General features: G+C 47.3%; 1 protein-coding gene across 8 annotated transcripts in view; it reads right to left on the minus strand.

Moving 5' to 3' along the window:
* Positions 1-15,695, minus strand: part of plekha6 (pleckstrin homology domain containing, family A member 6) — a 68,442-nt gene that overhangs the window by 11,465 nt on the left and 41,282 nt on the right. For 3 of the 8 annotated variants that reach the window (XM_056438641.1, XM_056438644.1, XM_056438648.1), the window contains 13 exons: positions 15,541-15,633; positions 15,356-15,436; positions 14,816-14,965; positions 14,276-14,371; positions 11,419-11,530; positions 11,178-11,317; positions 8,964-9,131; positions 8,288-8,369; positions 7,885-7,988; positions 7,048-7,206; positions 6,775-6,921; positions 4,608-4,756; positions 3,823-3,971 (listed from right to left, as the gene is read on the minus strand). In XM_056438641.1, coding sequence (XP_056294616.1) covers positions 3,823-3,971; positions 4,608-4,756; positions 6,775-6,921; positions 7,048-7,206; positions 7,885-7,988; positions 8,288-8,369; positions 8,964-9,131; positions 11,178-11,317; positions 11,419-11,530; positions 14,276-14,371; positions 14,816-14,965; positions 15,356-15,436; positions 15,541-15,633 — 1,630 coding nt within the window. The remainder of the gene's footprint in view (positions 1-3,822; positions 3,972-4,607; positions 4,757-6,774; positions 6,922-7,047; positions 7,207-7,884; positions 7,989-8,287; positions 8,370-8,963; positions 9,132-11,177; positions 11,318-11,418; positions 11,531-14,275; positions 14,372-14,815; positions 14,966-15,355; positions 15,437-15,540; positions 15,634-15,695) is intronic. The other 5 variants (XM_056438643.1, XM_056438642.1, XM_056438645.1 and 2 more) reach the window with 5 other exon arrangements.

Consider the following 15,695-nt stretch of genomic DNA (forward strand, 5'->3'; position numbering starts at 1 on the left):
CTTGTGGTGCCATGTTGCCCCACTAGAGAGCTTGTGGTACCATGTTACCCCACTAGAGGCTTGTGGTACCATGTTGCCCACTAGAGGCTTGTGGTACCATGTTGCCCACTAGAGGCTTGTGGTGCCATGTTACCCCACTAGAGGCTTGTGGTACCATGTTACCCCACTAGAGAGCTTGTAGTACCATGTTGCCCACTAGAGGCTTGTGGTACCATGTTGCCCCACTAGAGGCTTGTGGTGCCATGTTGCCCCACTAGAGAGCTTGTGGTACCATGTTGCCCCACTAGAGGCTTGTGGTACCATGTTGCCCCACTAGAGGCTTGTGGTACCATGTTGCCCACTAGAGGCTTGTGGTACCATGTTACCCCACTAGAGGCTTGTGGTACCATGTTGCCCCACTAGAGGCTTGTGGTACCATGTTGCCCCACTAGAGGCTTGTGGTACCATGTTGCCCCACTAGAGGCTTGTGGTGCCATGTTACCCCACTAGAGGCTTGTGGTACCATGTTACCCACTAGAGAGCTTGTGGTACCATGTTACCCACTAGAGGCTTGTAGTACCATGTTGCCCCACTAGAGGCTTGTGGTACCATGTTGCCCCACTAGAGAGCTTGTGGTACCATGTTACCCCACTAGAGGCTTGTGGTACCATGTTGCCCCACTAGAGGCTTGTGGTACCATGTTGCCCCACTAGAGGCTTGTGGTACCATGTTGCCCCACTGGAGGCTTGTGGTACCATGTTGCCCACTAGAGGCTTGTGGTACCATGTTACCCCACTAGAGGCTTGTGGTACCATGTTGCCCCACTAGAGAGCTTGTGGTACCATGTTGCCCCACTAGAGGCTTGTGGTACCATGTTACCCCACTAGAGAGCTTGTAGTACCATGTTGCCCACTAGAGGCTTGTGGTACCATGTTGCCCACTAGAGGCTTGTAGTACCATGTTGCCCCACTAGAGAGCTTGTGGTACCATGTTACCCCACTAGAGGCTTGTGGTACCATGTTACCCCACTAGAGGCTTGTAGTACCATGTTACCCCACTAGAGAGCTTGTGGTACCATGTTGCCCACTAGAGGCTTGTGGTACCATGTTGCCCCACTAGAGAGCTTGTGGTACCATGTTGCCCCACTAGAGGCTTGTGGTACCATGTTGCCCCACTAGAGGCTTGTGGTGCCATGTTACCCCACTAGAGGCTTGTGGTACCATGTTGCCCCACTAGAGGCTTGTGGTACCATGTTGCCCACTAGAGGCTTGTGGTACCATGTTGCCCCACTAGAGAGCTTGTGGTACCATGTTGCCCCACTAGAGAGCTTGTGGTACCATGTTGCCCACTAGAGGCTTGTGGTGCCATGTTGCCCACTAGAGGCTTGTGGTACCATGTTACCCCACTAGAGGCTTGTGGTACCATGTTGCCCCACTAGAGGCTTGTGGTACCATGTTACCCCACTAGAGGCTTGTGGTACCATGTTACCCCACTAGAGGCTTGTGGTACCATGTTGCCCCACTAGAGGCTTGTGGTACCATGTTACCCCACTAGAGCTTGTGGTACCATGTTACCCCACTAGAGGCTTGTGGTACCATGTTGCCCACTAGAGGCTTGTAGTACCATGTTACCCCACTAGAGCTTGTAGTACCATGTTGCCCCACTAGAGAGCTTGTGGTACCATGTTACCCCACTAGAGGCTTGTGGTACCATGTTGCCCCACTAGAGAGCTTGTAGTGCCATGTTGCCCCACTAGAGGCTTGTGGTACCATGTTACCCCACTAGAGGCTTGTGGTACCATGTTGCCCCACTAGAGGCTTGTGGTGCCATGTTACCCCACTAGAGCTTGTAGTGCCATGTTACCCCACTAGAGGCTTGTGGTACCATGTTACCCCACTAGAGGCTTGTGGTGCCATGTTACCCCACTAGAGAGCTTGTGGTACCATGTTGCCCACTAGAGGCTTGTAGTGCCATGTTGCCCCACTAGAGAGCTTGTGGTACCATGTTGCCCACTAGAGAGCTTGTGGTACCATGTTACCCCACTAGAGGCTTGTGGTGCCATGTTGCCCCACTAGAGAGCTTGTGGTACCATGTTGCCCCACTAGAGAGCTTGTGGTGCCATGTTGCCCACTAGAGGCTTGTAGTACCATGTTACCCACTAGAGAGCTTGTAGTACCATGTTGCCCCACTAGAGGCTTGTGGTACCATGTTACCCCACTAGAGGCTTGTGGTACCATGTTACCCACTAGAGAGCTTGTGGTACCATGTTACCCCACTGGAGAGCTTGTAGTACCATGTTGCCCACTAGAGGCTTGTAGTACCATGTTACCCCACTAGAGGCTTGTGGTACCATGTTGCCCCACTAGAGAGCTTGTGGTACCATGTTACCCCACTAGAGGCTTGTGGTACCATGTTACCCCACTAGAGGCTTGTAGTACCATGTTACCCCACTAGAGCTTGTGGTACCATGTTGCCCACTAGAGGCTTGTGGTACCATGTTACCCCACTAGAGAGCTTGTAGTACCATGTTACCCCACTAGAGGCTTGTAGTACCATGTTACCCACTAGAGCTTGTGGTACCATGTTACCCCACTAGAGAGCTTGTAGTACCATGTTACCCCACTGAGAGCTTGTGGTACCATGTTGCCCCACTAGAGGCTTGTGGTACCATGTTGCCCACTAGAGCTTGTGGTACCATGTTACCCCACTAGAGGCTTGTAGTACCATGTTGCCCACTAGAGGCTTGTAGTACCATGTTACCCCACTAGAGGCTTGTGGTACCATGTTGCCCACTAGAGCTTGTGGTACCATGTTACCCCACTAGAGGCTTGTGGTACCATATTGCCCCACTAGAGGCACTAGAGCTTGTGGTACCATGTTACCCCACTAGAGCTTGGTACCATGTTACCACTAGAGCTTGTGTACCATGTTGCCCCACTAGAGGCTTGTGGTACCATGTTACCCCACTAGAGGCTTGTGGTGCCATGTTACCCCACTAGAGCTTGTAGTACCATGTTGCCCCACTAGAGGCTTGTGGTACCATGTTACCCCACTAGAGAGCTTGTGCCATATTGCCCCACTGGGAGCTTGTGGTACCATGTTACCCCACTAGAGGCTTGTAGTACCATGTTACCCCACTAGAGGCTTGTAGTACCATGTTACCCCACTAGAGGCTTGTGGCCATATTACCCCACTAGAGAGCTTGTGGTACCATGTTGCCCACTGGGAGCTTGTGGTACCATATTACCCACTAGAGGCTTGTGGTACCATGTTACCCCACTAGAGGCTTGTGGTACCATGTTACCCCACTAGAGGCTTGTAGTACCATGTTGCCCCACTAGAGAGCTTGTGGTACCATGTTGCCCACTAGAGGCTTGTGGTACCATGTTGCCCCACTAGAGCTTGTGGTACCATATTACCCCACTAGAGCTTGTAGTACCATATTGCCCACTAGAGGCTTGTAGTACCATATTACCCCACTAGAGAGCTTGTAGTACCATATTACCCCACTAGAGAGCTTGTAGTACCACGTTACCCCACTAGAGAGTGTGTAGTACCATGTTACCCCACTAGAGAGCTTGTAGTACCATATTACCCCACTAGAGAGCTTGTAGTACCATGTTACCCCACTAGAGCTTGTAGTACCATGTTACCCCACTAGAGAGCTTGTAGTACCATGTTACCCCACTAGAGAGCTTGTAGTACCATGTTACCCCACTAGAGGGCTCACAGTACCATGTTACCCATATTTAAAGGTAGTGTAGCTTGTGCAGGACTGTGATCAGGTGATCAGGGAGCTTTGGGGGGGGTAGCGCCGTGCCGCCGTGTGCAGAGCGTCCTCACCCGAGAGGAGGCGGCTGCGTCGAGACGCCTCGTTGGCCAGAGCACACGAGATCTCGATCCGCTTCTCCTGCTCCTGCAGCTGCTGCTGGGAGCTGACCGGGGAGCCGCCCTCCACCGGGCCGTCCAGCAGGGGAACCATGTTCTGCAGACTGAAGAAGAGGAAGAAGAGGAAGAGCATGTCAGTACCAACACGTTGCATATGATCTTATGTTGCAAGCAGATGGTTCTCCTGCTGAAAAGAGTAGAAGTGGTTCAAAGCCTTTATGGTTCAAAAGGAAGCAGACATCATTGTCTTCCATTGACAGAACACATAATGCTGAGTTATGAGCAGAACTAATTCAACATGGTTAATATAGTACAATAATACATACAAGTTAAATACAGTCTAATCAGCTTTTAGGGCCAGAAGGTGTACAAACAGGAGTTTTTGGATGTTGATGATTTAATGGAGGTCGGTCGTCACATATTCCGTGTCGACAGCAACGCTTGTATTCATGTCTGTAGTGAGATTAATACGCAAATGTTAAATTTCATTGTCACATTCAATAGAAGCGGTTTCATTTAATTCAAATATTCTGATCTTATATTTATCTCTGTTGTTCAAAAGGCGAAAAGTTAGAGAAGTTATCTCAATTTAAACGGCAAAAACCAAAAGACCAATTCTCTGATGTGCCATTAACCGTTCCATCGCTACCACTAGGGGGCGTATTCATCAGCAGGTACTGTAGAGGAGTGAAGCAATGGGAAGGCCTTCATCACGCCTTGACAGGAGTTCTGAAACCCACTTAGATTTGGCGATGAGGGTCTTGATCCGCTCCAGCTTCCTCTGCTTCTCCTGCTCCTCCTCCGGGCTCAAGGGGGCGCTGTCCTCCAGCTCCAGGTAGCGCTCCGGGATCAGAACCTTGTCTGGAGTTAGCAGCTGGAACAGATTCATCTGAATGAAGACGGTGACACACAGATATACCTTACAGTGTACTCTATACACTATATACTCTATACTATATACTCTACACTATATACTCTATATATACTATATACTCGACACTAGATACTATATACTAGACACTCTATACTATATACTCTATACTATATAATCAATATATACTATATACTCTACACTATATACTCTATACTACTCTATATACTCTATACTATACACTATATACTCTACACTATATACTATATACTATATACTCTACACTATATACTCTACACTATATACTATATACTATATACTCTACACTATATACTCTACACTATATACTATATACTCTATATACTCTATATACTATATACTCTATACTACTCTATACTCTCTATATACTATACTCTACACTATACACTATATACTCTACACTATATACTCTACACTATACACTATATACACTATATACTACTACTATATACTACTCTATACTCTATATACTACTCTATACTCTATATACTCTATACTCTACTCTATATACTCTATACTCTATACTATATACTATATACTATATACTCTACACTATATACTATACACTCTACACTATATACTATACACTATACACTATATACTATACACTATATACTCTACACTATACACTATATATACACTATATACTATACACTATATACTCTACACTATACTATACACTATATACTCTACACTATATACTATATACTATATACTCTACACTATATACTATACACTATATACTCTACACTATATACTATATACTCTACACTATATACTCTACACTATATACTCTACACTATATACTCTACACTATATACTATACACTATATACTATACACTATATACTCTACACTATATACTATATACTATATACTCTATACTACTCTATATACTCTATACTCTCTATACTCTCTATATACTCTATATACCTACTCTATACTCTATATATACTCTATATACTACTCTATACTCTATATATACTCTATACTCTACTCTATATACTATATACCTACACTATATATACATATATACACTATATACTCTACACTATATACTATATACTCTACACTATATACTATACACTATATACTCTACACTATATACTATACACTATATACTATATACTCTACACTATATACTCTACACTATATACTATATACTCTACACTATATACTATATACTCTACACTATATACTCTACACTATATACTATATACTCTACACTATATACACTATATACTCTACACTATACACTATATATACTCTACACTATATACTATACACTATATACTCTACACTATATACTATACGCTATATACTATATACACTATATACTCTACACTATATACTATATACTCTACACTATATACTCTACACTATATACTCTACACTATATACTCTACACTATATACTATATACTATATACTATATACTCTACACTATATACTCTACACTATATACTCTACACTATATACTCTACACTCTACACTATACACTATATACTCTACACTATATACTCTACACTATATACTCTACACTCTACACTCTACACTATATAATATATACTCTACACTATATACTATACACTCTACACTATATACTATATACTCTACACTATATACTATATACTCTACACTATATAATATATACTCTACACTATATACTATATACTCTACACTATATACTATATACTATATACTATATACTCTACACTATATACTATATACTATATACTATATACTCTACACTATATACTCTACACTATATACTATATACTCTACACTATATACTATATACTCTACACTATATACTCTACACTATATAATATATACTCTACACTATATACTATATACTCTACACTATATAATATATACTCTACACTATATACTATATACTATATACTCTACACTATATAATATATACTCTACACTATATACTATATACTATATACTCTACACTATATACTATATACTCTACACTCTCCACTGATCTCACCTCTTTGCCGATGTCGTAGAGTTCTGGGTCGACCTTTAACCTTCTCAGTCGGGCGATCTCTTCCCGAGGAGACTCTTGCCCCTGACCTCGAACCGCCACCTCCAAGTCTTTGATGTCAATCTCATGCGCCGTCAGCCGCCTGCGAATCTGTACACACACACACACACATGGAAGCAATCGCATCATCTGCATACTCAAGTCTTTTGGTAGAGGGCTCTGCTCCCCTAGAGGTCGTGTCTCGTACTGTCTTCCCTTCACGGGGTCATCACATACCACTCTGTAGTTGGCTGGCGACTGGCCAGCGGAGAGATTTAGGCTCCGCCTCTTGTCCCTCACGGAGCTGCTCTGGTTGCGTCGGATTCGCTCGTTCTGCTCCTCCACGCTCATCTTGGACTTCAGCTCTGCGGGGAACACGGCGCTCTTCGGACGCTCCTGAGACGCCGCGAGGCGTAGAGGCACAGGAAGAGGTCACTCGGGGTGGAATGTGGCGGCGTTGACGAGCTGGTCGAGACTCGACAGGCTTCCACTTATACTAGTCAGAGATCCACTCAAGACATTTCGAGGCCGGTGGTCCACGAGCTCCAGGAGGCCTCGGCCAGCGTGAAGCGTTAGGCCGGTCAACGCTGCTCGATCCAGTTTGTGTGATCAAGCTTAAGCTGCATTACTTGTGTAAATGAAGCTCATTGGATTACAGTTACACAATGTGTCTTGCCCAGTATTCTTTTTGAGTAGGACTCTTGAGCTCAGATGTATTTTAAGACCCTAACACGACATTTAAAACGAGCATTAATGAGAAAGATGAATATAGAACTGCTCCTGATACTCAAACACAGCTTTGTGTCGCCAGGACCTCCATGTAGAGGGTCAGCATGCTGTCTACTTGTTTCTATCTTTTATCAACAGTCACAGTGCCAAGTCATCAGCAGTTGCCTGATAATAGTAACACAAGGAGCCACATATGGTCACTTCAGACCATATGTGAGCATTGGGACTGATCCATGTTACTGTGGAGACGGGTAAAGGTCTGAGAACAGCGTGAGGTCCTCACACCATCTTGTTTACAGCCCACATATGTACAGCATGTTGATGATATTTACAAGGTCGACGTACCCTTGAAATCCCACTAGGCCGTCTGCCATTTTGGCGGGAAACTCCAGCAGGTCTGCTGTGAGACTCGTCGGTGGGGGACTTGGTTCTAGGAGGGACGATGCCAACTGGCAGTGGGGAGAGAGCAGTGAGACAGGATGAGAGGGAGGCCCACAGAGAACACCACAACACACTCTACGGTCTCTTCCTCATACAATCACACGCAGACGTCTGCTTCTCAACCGGATTCAGACTTTTCTGTGATCTGTCATTGACAATGCCATCAAGAGGGGACGTGACCATGCTCCAGCATGACTGTGGGACTCATAAAGGATATCTACTCTAATCTAATTACCAGTGATGGCTTGTGATTAGCTTAGCATCAGTAGCATCATTACACGGAGATGTGAGCTCTGGTGGTTTTTACCATTATTCATGGTGGACTGCCGGTCCTGGACCAGGTCCTGGACCTCGTTGAGGTGGTTCTGTTCTGCGAGGTGGAACCTGGACTGCAAGACGGAGAACTGGTGTTATTGGTCAGCTATATGAGACACATTAGTATGTTCTGTCATTTAAAACTGTATCCAAAACTGTTCATATTAGCACCTTTCTTGTTCTTGTATATATTACCACCTTCTGTATGGATTCGGAGAGCTCTGCACTAGATGTCCAATGTGTCTGGACTGATGGTGCTACGTCACCACCAGGCACCACCCAGATAGGCTCGCTGAAGGTTTGACAGCTGATCTGTGGCTGTAGAGAAATCCACACGTTCCTCCCTGGTGCTGAGTGCTGCCCTCCCTTGGTATTAAAGAGTACTTTCCCAAAGCCAGAGGCGTGCATTGCGAACTGAAATGTCCCCGCCATGCTTTTATTTTGAAGAGGTGTTAAAAAAGAGCGAAAGAAAGGCACCCACTTGTGTAACGAGGGCCGACAGACACACAGAGGGGTGATCAGAGGCAATGGGTGGAGGAGGGCTTAGTTACAGTGAAGGGTTGGAGGAAAGAAGAGCAGCGATGGATGGTCCCTGTTGGTTTACAAGGCTTTTAGAAGGTGAGGTTAATGGCAGTTGAACGAGGGCCGGAGCAGGAACACCCAAATACCTTTCTGCTCTGAGCGTCTTCCCCGTCCAGGAACCCGTCATCCAGGCCCAAGCTGCGTAGCCAGGCAGTGCTGTCGAAGGGCAGGGGGGGGGCGGAGGGGGGGAAGGTAGCCGAGGGCTCCAGAGGGTAGTAGGATTTGGGGAGGGGAGGCCTTGGGGGGATGCTTTCCTGGATGACCGCAAGGGCAAGAGGAAGGGAGGAAGGGAGGAAGGAAGGAAGGAGGAAAGGAGGGAAGGGATAGGAGGAAAAAAGAGTGCTGCACATCAAGAGGAGTAAGACAAGCAGAAAGGACTCTGTGGGCCGGGGTCTTTATCTGGGAACTCCACTGCTGGCCAATTAAACACATAGGGAGGATTACTGGATCATAACCGTGTGAAAGAGGAACCACGGGTCATCTTGGTTAAGTCATCCGTCTCCTAGAGGAGATCACCATGTCTACAGAACAGATCCCTGGAGGAGGAGAAGTGAAGCTTCTTCTCTCTGTTCAGGAGACAGCTCGTCTCCTTCTACTCAGACATGTGTAGGGTCATCGTGGAGTGTCTTAGGAGAGATGAACCCTACGATGAACCCTACGATGAACCCTACCATGAACCCTACGTTGAACCCTACCATGAACCCTACCATGAACCTTATGTTGAACCCTACCATGAACCCTACGTTGAACCCTACCATGAACCTTATGTTGAACCCTACCATGAACCCTACCATGAACCTTATGTTGAACCCTACCATGAACCCTACCATGAACCCTATGTTGAACCCTACCATGAACCTTATGTTGAACCCTACCATGAACCCTATGTTGAACCCTACCATGAACCCTACCATGAACCTTATGTTGAACCTTATGTTGAACCTTACCATGAACCCTACGATGAACCCTACCATGAACCCTACCATGAACCCTATGTTGAACCCTACCATGAACCCTATGTTGAACCCTACCATGAACCCTACCATGAACCCTATGTTGAACCCTACCATGAACCCTACGTTCTGCCCTCCATCTCCAGACATATGACGGTGGATCCTCCAGATACGATCAGCGAATCAGAGCGACCCTCAACGAGCCGAAGAGTTTCACCTCGGGACAGAAACCAGGACTGGAGGACTCTGACCCCTGAGACCCTCGTGAGTTACATGAAACGCTCTGACTAGCGAAAGGTTTGATAAACTTCTATCAGCACCAAGTTCTTTTCTAAATGGAGACAAACATGATGTCTCCATTACCTTTTGCAACGGAAACTTAAATGTTTGTGACGTGGAAAATGTTTTCAGTGTTTTTATAATATCACAAATCCGAATGGATAGAGATGTGAAGTCATCAGAATCGACTGTGACGCGGTGGATGTCCTCGCCTTTACAGATGAGTCTGCACCAGTAATTCACCTGAGTCAGACGCCGGAGCATTCTGCAGACCCCCCTGACACCCTTGACACCCTTGACCCCCTTGACCCCCCTGACCCCCCTGACCCCCCTGATGGTTTGGGTAAGAAAGTGGCCTAGCACCAGCTCGGCGTGAGGATCTGGAAAATCGCCGATGCTGGCGTTGGGGCTCATGGAGAGCGTCTCTTAGACCAGGGCCTGGAGGTGTAAACAGGTCTGGGCGGAGCTGAAGAAGGTCAGTCCAATGGGAGTCCTGGAGAAACAGGATCTGGTAATCAGGCATAGAACAGCGTTTGATGATGGTCAGGTCTCTGGGGCCCCCGTGGTTTGGATGAGAGTCTGGAGAGACATCTTTCCTGGGGCCAATCTTAACTTCTTGGCTGCAAACATTTGAGATCAACCAAGGAGCGTCCTGCTGGTCAGAGAGGACTTGAGTTCTACCTGAATGATGACGTACTGCGTGGTCAGAGGAGGTCTTGGTTCTCCAGCTGAGGCTTTGGTCTGGTTCCTCTGTCATGGTGTCTAATCTACTCAAGGACTCCTCAAGCTGTTGGAAGTCTCGGGAGAGCTGAGGAAAGGTGTGTTGACGGGTTTCACCCCCATTGTGGTCTAGAGGTTCTGTATGCGGACTAGCGTCAGGGTCCCTGCAGCTCCTGGGTCTACCACTAGGCTTAGGGTCCGTTTTTAACTGAGGCACTACACAAGACTTGGGACGAGGTTTAGGGCTCGATAGTCTACACACTTCAGGACTGGTTCTAGCGTCGGGGGCGGGATAGAGGGCGGAGTCGGGGGCGGGGGGGGGGGGGTCTGGGTGTGTCCGGTGCTTACCTCCGGGCCCAGCTGTCTGGTGGGGGACACCTGGGGGCCGGGAGCTGGGGAGAAGGGGCTGAGCGGGCTGCTGAAGCTCACTGAGCTCAGGGGACTGGCTGGACTACTGGTGCTAAAGGAGCCCGACGCACCGCTGGCCACTGAGGGAGGGAGAGAGGGAGGGAGAGAGAGAGGTTAGAGTGTCTCCGTCAGAGACTCCATGGTGTGTCCAACAGGGGGCGCCGTGTCTCAGGCGTCTCACAGCGGTGCTTGGCGGTGTCGGTGCCTCTGGACGAATGGTTCTTGTGCAGTCCCTCCAAAACGTCCTGGACCCTCCAGAACTCCTTCTGGATGTGCCGGTGGACCAGTTCACTCTGCAAGAACAGACCAATGAGAGAGGGGGAGGGGAAGGCCTTCTGCTGAAGAAACAACCTCATCTACAAACTCATGATCGTCTTTGAGGTTGTTGGGCAGGGTGACTGATGTTTGATGACCAACACAACACTGACTGTCCACAGGGTCAACTAGAGGTCAGGGAACTATAACGAAGCTTTATGGACTAATCGGGGTTCTTCCACATTTTGACCGATGGATTTCCATGACTTTTCCAGGTTTTCCATGACCGTACGAACCCTGCTCATGATCCTTTTGGCGTATGCTGCAGGAAAAAATGGTCTTTTTCCAAAACTCATGACAGTATTGTATTTACTGTACTTACACACCATGAAGGCTAAGAGCAACTATTGAAGAAAACATTCAAACCCAAGAGGAATATAGATGTATGAAGGATTCCAGAGATAACAAGTCTCCAGCGGACGTCACTCACACCCCGAGAGGAGGAGACAACCAGGCCTCCAGAGATTTGAGAGGTCGAGATCTTGAACACAACGCTCGGCAATTACTGCATATTTTCTCAGATAGTACAACTATTGAAAAATGTGTACTATCTGAGAAAATGTCCAATATCCCCAAATACCCTCTCTCCTTCCCCTCTTTCCTTTCACGAGCCCTGAGCAGCACTCAGCTCCATTTATCCACTCACCTCTGCCTCCTCCTCTTTTTTTAAAATGTCCCTCATACCACCTCATGCACAGTGTGTTTTTCTATTATTATGGAGTGTTTGCAGCTCTGTGGACTCGCAGCCTGTAAAACAATCAACGTGTTGGGCTGTTGGTCTTCAGGAAAATGAACAAACCTTCAACCTCGAGATGGGAAAAATTAAGAGATTCAAATTTCCATTGACCAAAAAATATATCTTGAAAAGGCCGTTCATCCTAAATTTAGTTTTTTAGACTAAACCATAAATCTGCACTACAGAGACTCTTACATCCTGTCATAAATTCCCCACCTTCCTAGTTAAATTCTTCCTGATTACACGTTTAATTAACTCTCCTGTCATTCCAGATCCTGTCATCCTCACCGGATTGTCCCTCATTCCCTTCACCTGGTCCTCACGCCCTTCTCACCTGCAGCCCCTCCCCTCATTAGTCCCTCATTCCCTTCACCTGGTCCTCACGCCCTTCTCACCTGCAGCCCCTCCCCTCATTAGTCCCTCATTCCCTTCACCTGGTCCTCACGCCTTCTCACCTGCAGCCCCTCCCTCATTAGTCCCTCATTGCCTTCACCTGGTCCTCACGCCTTCTCACCTGCAGCCCCTCCTCTCATTAGTCCCTCATTCCCTTCACCTGGTCCTCACGCCCTTCTCACCTGCAGCCCCTCCCCTCATTAGTCCCTCATTCCCTTCACCTGGTCCTCACGCCCTTCTCACCTGCAGCCCCTCCCCTCATTAGTCCCTCATTCCCTTCACCTGGTCCTCACGCCCTCTCACCTGCAGCCCCTCCCCTCATTAGTCCCTCATTCCCTTCACCTGGTCCTCACGCCCTCTCACCTGCAGCCCCTCCCCTCGTTAGTCCCTCATTCCCTTCACCTGGTCCTCACGCCTCTCACCTGCAGCCCCTCCCCTCATTAGTCCCTCATTCCCTTCACCTGGTCCTCACGCCCTCTCACCTGCAGCCCCTCCCCTCATTAGTCCCTCATTCCCTTCACCTGGTCCTCACGCCCTTCTCACCTGCAGCCCCTCCCCTCATTAGTCCCTCATTCCCTTCACCTGGTCCTCACGCCCTCTCACCTGCAGCCCCTCCCCTCGTTAGTCCCTCATTCCCTTCACCTGGTCCTCACGCCCTCTCACCTGCAGCCCCTCCCCTCGTTAGTCCCTCATTCCCTTCACCTGGTCCTCACGCCCTTCTCACCTGCAGCCCCTCCCCTCATTAGTCCCTCATTCCCTTCACCTGGTCCTCACGCCCTCTCACCTGCAGCCCCTCCCCTCATTAGTCCCTCATTCCCTTCACCTGGTCCTCACGCCTTCTCACCTGCAGCCCCTCCCCTCATTAGTCCCTCATTCCCTTCACCTGGTCCTCACGCCTCCTCACCTGCAGCCCCTCCCCTCATTAGTCCCTCATTCCCTTCACCTGGTCCTCACGCCCTCTCACCTGCAGCCCCTCCCCTCGTTAGTCCCTCATTCCCTTCACCTGGTCCTCACGCCCTTCTCACCTGCAGCCCCTCCCCTCATTAGTCCCTCACTATTTAGCTCCCTCACTTCCACTTGTCCTCTGCCAGATTGTCTTGTGTGTCACCGCCAAACCTTCCAGCGTTATTAGAGGTTATTCCTGGCCTGCCTGTTATGACCCTGTTTGCCTGTTAACCCGACTCAAGATTTTGCCTGCCCCTTTTTTGGATTTGTTGCCCTGTTGGACTGACTACCTGGTTTTGACCCTGCCTGAAACATACAGTAAACTGCCTCCTCCTGCATTCCTGTGTTTGTCATGCTTTTGGGTTCCAGTACCTGTAACCCTTACACATCCAGCAACCTTCACACTTTGACCCCTCTCAATGGTCTGAAGATTTTTACAGAGGTTTGCCTATAGATCATTTATACATGATATGACACAACAGTATTTTCTGATTTATGGCGTAAAACAGTAAAAACTAAATGAAACTAGAATTTAAACGCAAAGAGCTTCATCATTAAGGTTGATTCTTGTTTTAATCATAAATAACTATGTATTAAATATGTGTATATGTTCCTCTACAGTTCTTATCCTTATCAGCGTGACCTTCACCTGCCCTCCTGCATTCAGCTGCTCCCACAGGTCTCCGTGGATGGCGTTGGCTTCGTCCTCCAGGGCCTCGAACTCCATCCGCGAGGTGGTCAATGCCTGAGAGACGAACAGACAGACATATATATATTTATATATATACTTATTTATATATAGATATTTATTTATATACAGTATATATTATTTTGTTATATATATATATATATAAATAATTGAATTATATTTAGTGAAACAAATCTTATGATTATCGAACTTTGGAAAAATACAGATAACTAAATCTGAAATGCTGCTATAAGAGGCTGAAGGTGGACGCCGCTCCCTGATTGGTGGCTGCTCTCCGGTGGTGTGTTTGTGTTGTGTTCTTTAAATAAAAGTTTATCCTTTTTAACTCATCGGGTCTCCATGTTCTCTGAGCCGCTAACAGGAGTGCGTTGTTCATTTTAAAGATATTCATATATTTCGTCATTAGCATATACACCTCTCTACGGTTACTATGGCGACATGAAGCCATGGTGCGTTAGCGATGCAGCGACCGGCTCTTACACTCGAGGCCTGGGACAGCTCCCCGCGGATGTTGATCAGCTGGTTCTGCAGAGTTTCCTTTCTGAAGCGCAGCTTCTCCACGGCCAGCGGCTGGTTCTGGTACCGGTCCATCTCCTGGTGAGTCAACACCAGAGCCTCCTCCAGGCCGTCCTGGGAACAGCAAGCGTGGCGAGAAAAGTAAAGGAGATCTTATTGGAAATGTACTCAACACCTGAATAATGAGTGTCGATGACATCATCCAGTTTATTAAACAAGTTGTCATTACGCAATAATAACCAAGGTTCTGTATAGTTTATAATGTTAGGAAACGAGAGCTTTTCTCGTTACTCAAGGTGTCTGGATTGAAAGTGTAAAGGAAATATATAAATATATATATATATGTATATGTATTTAAATAGATTAATTATATTGATCGAGTGTCAGGTGTTTCTGTATCTTTACATACGTATCAGGATGATATCCTCACATCCCTCCACAGTTTTATAACATGAGTTCATCTTTAATCCAAAAGCTTCTGTCCACACGGTGGGCGTGGCCTACCTTCTCCATCCTCAGCCGGTGGACCACGGCCTCGTGGTCTTTCCAGGTCCGGTTCTGCTCACACAGTCGACCCAGAAGTTTCTGTCGGAGCAACGAGGGACGGTTACCACGCGCTGCGTTTACACTTAAAACAAAGAGTAGGAATACGAATGTGAGTGAGTCCCAGCGCGCGTCGCTTCTCTTACGCTGGTCTCCACCTCGTTGAGCTGCAGCGTGGGGTGGAGCTCTCTGCTGAAGACGTCATGGACCGGAGGAACCTGAGAGACACGAGGCTGGAGCTGCAGTAACCACCACAGCCACCAGGGGGACAGCTCAATGTCGACGGCTTCTGGATTCTTCA

The sequence above is a fragment of the Pseudoliparis swirei genome, chromosome 18, assembly GCF_029220125.1.
Source record: "Pseudoliparis swirei isolate HS2019 ecotype Mariana Trench chromosome 18, NWPU_hadal_v1, whole genome shotgun sequence".
In the NCBI taxonomy this organism is placed as follows: domain Eukaryota; kingdom Metazoa; phylum Chordata; class Actinopteri; order Perciformes; family Liparidae; genus Pseudoliparis; species Pseudoliparis swirei.